At 43.8% G+C, this 8,315-nt stretch overlaps 1 protein-coding gene and 1 long non-coding RNA gene across 11 annotated transcripts in view; one reads left to right on the forward strand and one right to left on the reverse strand.

Moving 5' to 3' along the window:
• Positions 1 to 6,093, forward strand: part of pik3c2g (phosphatidylinositol-4-phosphate 3-kinase catalytic subunit type 2 gamma) — a 16,650-nt gene extending 10,557 nt beyond the window's left edge. For all 10 annotated transcript variants that reach the window (XM_087293652.1, XM_087293654.1, XM_087293656.1 and 7 more), the window contains 11 exons: positions 209 to 345; positions 446 to 615; positions 690 to 846; positions 1,181 to 1,290; positions 1,550 to 1,721; positions 2,235 to 2,353; positions 2,420 to 2,516; positions 3,181 to 3,235; positions 3,865 to 3,956; positions 4,865 to 4,990; positions 5,066 to 6,093. In XM_087293652.1, the coding sequence (XP_087149778.1) occupies positions 209 to 345; positions 446 to 615; positions 690 to 846; positions 1,181 to 1,290; positions 1,550 to 1,721; positions 2,235 to 2,353; positions 2,420 to 2,516; positions 3,181 to 3,235; positions 3,865 to 3,956; positions 4,865 to 4,990; positions 5,066 to 5,218 (1,388 nt within the window). In that variant the 3' untranslated portion in view covers positions 5,219 to 6,093. The remainder of the gene's footprint in view (positions 1 to 208; positions 346 to 445; positions 616 to 689; positions 847 to 1,180; positions 1,291 to 1,549; positions 1,722 to 2,234; positions 2,354 to 2,419; positions 2,517 to 3,180; positions 3,236 to 3,864; positions 3,957 to 4,864; positions 4,991 to 5,065) is intronic.
• The window catches only part of LOC141378697 (uncharacterized), an 11,189-nt gene extending 3,792 nt beyond the window's left edge, over positions 1 to 7,397 (reverse strand). Inside the window, exons 1-2 of the long non-coding RNA XR_015515467.1 lie at positions 7,366 to 7,397; positions 6,694 to 6,801 (exon numbers count right to left, since the gene is read on the reverse strand). This is a non-coding gene — a long non-coding RNA (uncharacterized LOC141378697). The remainder of the gene's footprint in view (positions 1 to 6,693; positions 6,802 to 7,365) is intronic.
• Positions 7,398 to 8,315: the final 918 nt, after the last annotated feature.

Raw genomic sequence — 8,315 nt, forward strand, 5'->3', positions numbered from 1 at the left:
TCAGGCCGTCCGTCTGCTTCAGTCTCTGCTGTGATACACACACACTGCACGCTCTTCCTCCACTCACGGCAGCTGAATATCACCTTCTGCTCGGCTTTATATCCAGTCACGTCATGTTCTGATGCTCTCTGCCTTAAACCACTTCATTATTAAACACAAATTGTCTGACTGTAGTTCTTCTAGAATACACACGCATGTTTGTCTCCAGGTTTGGTGGAGGTGGTTGGGGATGCCGTGACTCTGGCTCAGATTCATCAGGAGTGGGGTTTATCTGGAGCTCTGAGAGAAGACACCTTAGAGAAATGGTTTCATATGAGGAACAAGACTAAAGAAGACTACGAGAAGGTCTCACACACACACAGACACACACACACACACACACACACACACACAGCTGTAGTGACATTAGTACTGTACAGACTCTCTATTCTCTGGTGTTGTTGAGGCTGTGATGAACTTCCTCCACTCGTGTGCCGGCTGGTGCGTCGCCACCTTCGTGCTGGGCATCTGCGACCGCCACAATGACAACATCATGCTCGCACACAGCGGACACATGTTCCACATCGACTTCGGGAAGATCATGGGCAACGCACAGAAGTTCGGGAGCATCAAGAGGCGAGTGGTTTACTTTCTCAGTGTTTGCATCATCTGAAAGACATCGGTCTGAATGAATGTGTGTGTCCGTGCAGAGACCGAACGCCGTTCATCTTCACACCGGAGATGCAGCGCTTCATCACCGGCGGCGGAGAGAATCCACAGCGCTTCCATCGCTTCGTGGAGCTGTGCTGCGACGCCTATAACCGCCTGCGTAGACACACGGCACTGCTGCTGGCGTTACTGCAGCCGGTGAGACACACGGGGGACACTTCCCTCTGACCGCAGTGCAGGACAGCCCTGAGTTACTCCATAGTTGTGTTTTAATGATCAGCAATGCGCTACGGTACTTTTACTGACCTGGCTGAGGCCTGATCTCTGCTGTACACTGATTAATGAACGTTTTTATCTTGTTTCTAGTTTAAATCTATATAAATGTGCTGTAATATATAGCATCACACTATTAAAACACTCATTAACATTCACTGTTCAAGCATTGTGAGATCGAGGTGTCGGTAAATAACCTTGATCAGATCTCTTGTCTGCGCAGCGCTGGCCTGAACGCTGACACTCTGTGCTGTTTCAGATGCTGAACGCTGGAATGCCGGAAATGAAGGACGTCCAGGACTTGCAGTACGTTCACAATAACCTGCGGCCCGAAGACTCTGAGCTGGAGGCCACGTCATACTTCACCAGGTGAACACAGCTGAAGCCTAGAACCAGACCAATCCACTGAGGAGTGAAGTATTGATCATGAGGTGTTGGTGATTGATCGTGAGGTGTAATAAACTGTAAACTGGAAGTTCTGCACATGTGCATTGACAGAAATGAAGCAGACAGGCCATTTTGTAGAATATTATTGTCCCTTCCAGCTGTGCAGTGGTGCAGAATACTGTCCGTCAGTCCTGTCTCCTCACTCACGGACACACACGGCTTGTTTTCTTTCCCTCTTCAGGAAAATTAAGGAGAGCATGGAGAGTTTACCGGTCAAACTGAACTTCCTGATCCACAATATGGTTCAGCTTTCCTCCAAGCGTCCAGAGGGGCTTTCTCAGAGCCAGACCTCCTCCAGCAACAACATCCAGCAGGCTGAGATCCAGAAATACACTGTAAAGGGCAAAGACGTGGTGAGAGACGCTTTACAGTACAACACCTCAGACCAACAGCCAAAACACACCAAAACCACTCCTCAAACACACACCGCAAACACTTAAAACACTCCACAAACCTCATGTGCACATCAAACAGCTCAGATAAACACCTAAAAACATCTCAAACAAACACCTCAAACCCAATCAAACACCTCAGAAAACAACACAGCAACATCACCCAGAAACACTTCAACAACACGCCTACAACAAGCCTCGAACTCCTCAAAACACACCTAAAGCTAAAAGAAAAGTCAGTCAAACACACACACACACACACACACACACACCTGGTGCACACCTCAGTTCAGAAAGGCCTCTTTTCTCCATCACTGCTTGAAGAAAACTTGAGGCGTGGAAAGTTATTACCATCATAATATCAGCTCTGTGTGTGTGTGTGTGTGTGTGTGTGTGTGTGTGTGTGTGTGTGTGTGTGTGTGTGTGTGTGTGTGTGTGTGTGTGTGTGTGTGTGTGTGTGTGTGTGTGTGTCAGACGTACGAGCTGAAGGTGACCATTGAGGACGGGTTCGTGATCAGCCAGAAGAGTTTCTCTCAGCTAGAGTCGCTCCATAAGCTGCTCCAGAAGCACTTCATCGAGTCCACGCTGCCCAAGTGCGTACTGTCCTGTAGAGTGTGTGTGTGTGTGTGTGTGTGGTACTCACGCTGTGTGTCTTCCAGATTTCCCAGCTGGTTCAACATGTCCTTCACTCCGGGCCGGAAGATGACCCTGCTCAACAAGTACCTGAAGGAGCTGTTTGAGGGACCGTGTCGAGGGGTGAGTACAGTACACTCTTATTACTCAGTCCACATCCAGCATCCTCTGCAATGTGTATTCCTTTACACACATTTCCCAACAGATTGAGGAGATGTTCACAGTGTTTCCTCTAATGTTTGTTCTTCTGGAGAAAGTCTTATGTGTTTTATTTGGGCTAGAATAAAAGCAGTTTTTAATAGTGTTAAAGTCATGTTAAGCTCAATATTATTGGCCCCTTCAGCAATATTAGTGTTGGATTGTCTCCAGAACAAACCACTGTTATACAATGACTTGCCTAATTACCCTAACTTTACCCTAATTACCCTAGTGAAGCCTTTACATGTCACTGTAAGCTGAACACTAGTGTCTTGAAGAATATCTAGTCTAATATTATGTGCTGTTATCATGGAGAAGAGGAACACATCAGCTATTAGAGATGAGTTATGAACACTGTTATGTGCTGAATAAAGTTAATGAGGAATTGAGGGAGAAATATAATAGAACAGAACTGAACAGGAGGGCCATAACTCTGACTTCAGCTGTGTGTGCTGCATCCCCAAACATGATTGAGGTGTGTGTGCCATAAGTCGATAAATTGATTGTTGTGACATGCCTAACACACACACACACACACACACACACACACACATACTTTCTCTCACACACACCTCTCCATCTGCTACAGAACGAGTACGTCTGCAGTCTGTTTCTGGATGGACCCGACGCTGACCTCAGATCAGGTACAGACACCTTGGGTGAACCTCTCTCTGTGGAGGTGTTGTATTATAAATCATTATGACTCCATCTCAGTGTCATATCTAATTATCATAAACATCTCACCACAATCAAATAGTCACCAAAATCTCATCGTCTTGTTTCTAGTGCAGATATCTACAAACTCTGAACTCAAGAAGCATTTTATAGACAAGTACAAAGTATAGTGTTGTGTTCAGCAATAATGAGTCAGAATGAGGAGAGATTCTCCTTAAACAGCAGAATAACCAATGAGAGAAACAAAAATAATGTCATTTTAAAGACAACTCTAGTTTTAAGGTGAATCTCTCCTCATTGTGGCTCATTATTGCTGAACACAACACTATAAGCTGTGCTCATCTAGAAGATGCAGACTGAGGGAAGAGTTTGGAGATATTTGAGTAAGATCAGCATGTCAGCATGTGTCCTCTACTCGCATCATGAATTGATTCCCACACTTGATTATATGTTGTTTCTTGTCTGCTGTCTTGGTGTTTGCAGATGTTTGTTTTGTGTTGCTGAGGTTATGTTTGTCTGGGTTGGACTCGTATGAGGTGTGTTGAACAGTTGAAAGTCTTCTGATGATGTCTTTAGTTCATGTTTTTGCTCATTTCAGAGACGAATGCTCAAATCCGACCACAGATTCAGCTCTTCCTCTCCTACAAAGACCAGAAGCTATCTGTGCTGATAAAGCATCTGAAGAACATTGTGAGTCAGTGATTATACCTAATTAATTATACCTTTTAGCGTGTGTTTTGAGTCAGCGTCTGTTCAAACGTTCGGGAAAATTCAACAAATCCTTTTCCTGTTCAATTGGCCACAAAACTGAGCCTGATGACTTGCCTAATTATCCTGATTAACCTGGCATCTTGACAAATAACTAGTCAAATATGATGTATAAAAGAGTGAGTTAATAAAGCTATTGTGTCTGTTAAACAGCACTTGAAGATTATATGAACTAGAAATTACTTCAGGGCGGCTCAGTGTGGAGTTTGCATGTTCTCCCCGTGTTGGCGTGGGTTTCCTCCAGGTGCTCCGGTTTCCCCCACAGTCCAAACACATGCGCTATAGGGGAACTGATCAACTACACTGACTGTAGTGTGTGTGAGAGAATGAGTGTGTATGGGTGTTTCCCAGTGCTGGCTTGCAGCTGGACGAGCATCAGCTGATGAATAATGGGACTACGCTGAAGGAAAATGAATGAATGTTTCTTCTTCAATTGGCTACAGAACAAGACTCTGTTGCTCAATGACTTGCCTAATTATCCTAATTAACCCAGGTAAACCTTTACATTGAGAGCTGATTACCAGTATCTGGCGAAGAAAGTAGTAAAATATGATGTATAAAAGACAAAGAGTCATTAAAGCTATTGTGTTAAACAGCATTTGGAGAATAAATGAAATATATTCAGTTCACATGAGGCTGAATAATCCCGCTTCATCTACATATCTATACACACACACACACACACACACACACACACACACACACACACACACACACACACACACACGAGTCCTCAGTGTCACACAATCCTTCAAAATCACTCTAATATGTTTATTAAATGCTAATAATATTACTCTGTGTGTGTGTGTGTGTGTGTGTGTGTGTGTCAGAGGTTGTCTAACGGCTCGTGTCCAGATGCGTATGTGGTCACTCGCCTGCGGCCCGACCCACATGAGAAGACCAAGAGAAAGACTAAAGCGGTTCGCAACAACGACCATCCCACATTCAACGAGCTGGTGAGTGTGAGCGTGTGTGAGTGTGTACCGCTGCTCTTCTGTCACTGATGTGTGTGTGTGTGTGATCATCTTCAGATCGAGTACAGGAACGTGCTGAAGCTCCATGGTCTGGTGCTGGAAGTGACGGTGAAGAGCAGGAAGGCGTTCATCGCGGCTACAAACGTGGTTCTGGGAGAGCGGGTTCTAGAGCAGGAGAAGTGGTTCCCGCTCGGCTTCTCTGAGGTCTGAAGATCATCTGCAGATCTGCACTGAAGCGCCGAGTGGACATGAACAGACACTGACTGACAGAGAAGATCATCCCTATCTCTTGATGAAGAAGACTTTGGGGAAAATGCTGGACACCTGTCGTGTTTTCAGCTTTCTGCAGAATATCTTGCTTTGTGTTCATTAAAACAGGAAACTCATGAAGGTTTGGCAGCACTTGAGGGAGAGTGAATACTGTGCTCATGTTGGGGTGAACTGCCCCTAGCACAGGAGTCAAGAATGAAGGCTGCTGCACACGCTGATGAACGCTCGGTTTCTTCTCAGTGATGTTGATTTGCTCATCAGGAGAGTAAAGACACCTCAGCTGTGAGATGGACATGAAGATGCACAGATACTGTACACACATGCACTCGTCTGATGCTATTATAGCTAATAAATGTCCACTTGCAGAATGTTTTCTGGAGCTTCATCTGAACTGTGCTCCTGACACCACTCTACACACGACAGCGTTGTGTTCTGCTGATAGACGGCGGCGGCTGCTGACATGTGTCGTCTGCATATGAACACAGCTACAGTACAGCATCATTAATAATTCACAGACTTCCCACGAGGTCAGGCTTTCATTCTCTTCAACACGCGATGAATCTGCTTTATTCTCAAATGTTTTAGGCAATAGTGTCGTATTTTCATCATGAGTATAAGATGTGTGCTGTCTTCACAACTCTAGATGTGAACATGGACAGTGGAGCTGTAAACTGCTCCCGCACTGCATGTACTGTATTCATCATCTGCAGAGCTGCATGATCAACACTCAGTTTACTGTAATGCTGTATTCTGGAGCTTTAATTACTGGAAAAATACAACTGACTTCATAAATAAATATTTTTATATCTTAAAAATTAATAATGAGCAGAATAATGCCTAACATTACACTATTATACGCAATAATATAATATAATATGAGAACATGAACTAACCTAAAACATACCAAGAGCTATAAACACTTTAATCATGTTTCATTCATTTTCCCTCAGCTTAGTCCCTTTATTCATCAGGGGTCACCACAGCGGAATGAACCGCCAACTTATCCAGCATATGTTTTACACAGTGGATGCTCTTCCAGCTGCAACCCAGTACTGAGAAACACCCATACACTCTCATTCACACACATACACCACAGACAATTTTAGCATACCCAATTCCCCTATAGCGCATGTGTTTGGACTGTGGGGGAAACCGGAGCACTCCGAGGAAACCCACGCCAACATGGGGAGAACATGCAAACTCCACACAGAAACACCAACTGACCCAGCCGAGGCTCGAACCAGAGACCTTCTTGCTGTGAGGCGAAACGCTACCTACTGCACCACCGCGTTGCCACATAATCTCATGTTACTGCCCATTTTCTGTGGATATATTGTGGCTGACAGATCAAAAGTCTGTAAACATTAGACTGTATGATGAAGGTGGATAACCTCACCTGTATGTGCAGCACTCACCTGAACCAAAGCTGTCCCTTCACAATGCAGCCTAAAGTCACTTTCCAGAACCTTCACTCTCTCTGCTCTTCACTGGAGGATGAGCTGTGGACCAGCAGGAAGCTTCACCTGTCCATAGATGTGCAAAAGCACTGAAACAGTAAACCTGCACAGCGCAGCACATCAGTTTATTTGTTTGTTTGTCATCTTGACCGCTCTCTCGGGAGCTTACCAACTGAATTTTAATATACAACTAATGTTATGAATATTGCGTATTACATGACTACTCACAGGGCTGACTCGCTTCTACAAACATAAGAGCTCTTTCTGTCCTCAACTTTGGAATACATAATTATATTAATATCAGTATAGCCTGTACTATCAGTAAAAGCAGTTTCAGGTAGTTCGGGACTCTATCTGCAGTGTTTTATTAAGTCCTCATATAGCGCAACATAACCACTTAGTTGACTGATAATGCTAACCTCTGTGTGTTAACAAGCGCAATGTAGAGGGTAACCGCAAACAGTAAAATGCTGTATTAACTTACATTTATTTGACAAATATTTTATTTTTGAATAGGCTTTAATTTAAGCAAACACTCCAGATAATTACTGCTGATTTATTCAGATTTCTGCTGTAAAACACTGATATTAAATGTGTAGCCGCCGAGCGCTAACCGTGCTAACATCTTACCTCAGTCTTCAACCGTTGAGTTACGCGCCTCTGGAGCTCATTCTCTCATGTGAGCAGTGAAGCTCCGCCTGCTATCATTTCATTGGTCGCTCCGGCAGTTTGACATTGACGAGCGCGGTCTGAAACATTTCCTCCTGAACACAGACGCATACAGCGGACTATACACAATTATATATAATTCAGGGCATTATTAAGACATCTGTTATAATCTTCTGAGTCTGGGAGTCCTGAACAAAGTGATGAGGGGTGTGGAAACTCTCAACCGCGATAAGGAGAAACCCTTGACGATGCTGCGCTGCTGAAAGAGCTGCTCTTACTCAAGAGTTTCTGTCTACTTCTAGTCCAAACTCTGAAATCAGTCGGCATCTTCGAGACAAGCACACAATATATATATATATATATATATATATATATATATATATATATATATTTTTTTTTTTTTTTAAATAAGTCAAATTTAAGTGAGTTTCTCGTTAAAACAAGCAAAATAATGGTGTTCCCTCAGTGAATTAACACTATTCTGCTTGACTGATCTGCTGTTCACACACCAATGATCTCCACTTAATCTAGCTCAACAGATCATCTGCTCAGCCTGACCAAACTCAAGCACTTCATAGTGAATATTAGCGTTTGAGATGAGTAACTAGAACAATGAATGGGAATTAGGACTCTTTAACAATTGGGCGATCCCTGGTGTGAATAAACAGACAAGAGGTGTGTATTAGAATAAGACACATGAGTTAAGCCAGAATCACTGGTGAACTGATGACTGCAGAGTGAGTCTGATATGGAAAGCTGCTGGCCACATTCACACACCTTCTCAATAGTAAACCACATTACTGTCTGGATCAGATCTGAGCGGATGATTGAAGATATTCAGCGAGAGCGTTTACAGTCATCAGATCAGGCAGAAGAGCCCCTATCCAGCAGAACACAACACAACACAACAT

This window comes from Danio rerio, chromosome 18 (assembly GCF_052040795.2).
Source record: "Danio rerio strain M-AB ecotype USA chromosome 18, GRCz13ab, whole genome shotgun sequence".
Classification (NCBI taxonomy): Eukaryota; Metazoa; Chordata; class Actinopteri; order Cypriniformes; family Danionidae; genus Danio; species Danio rerio.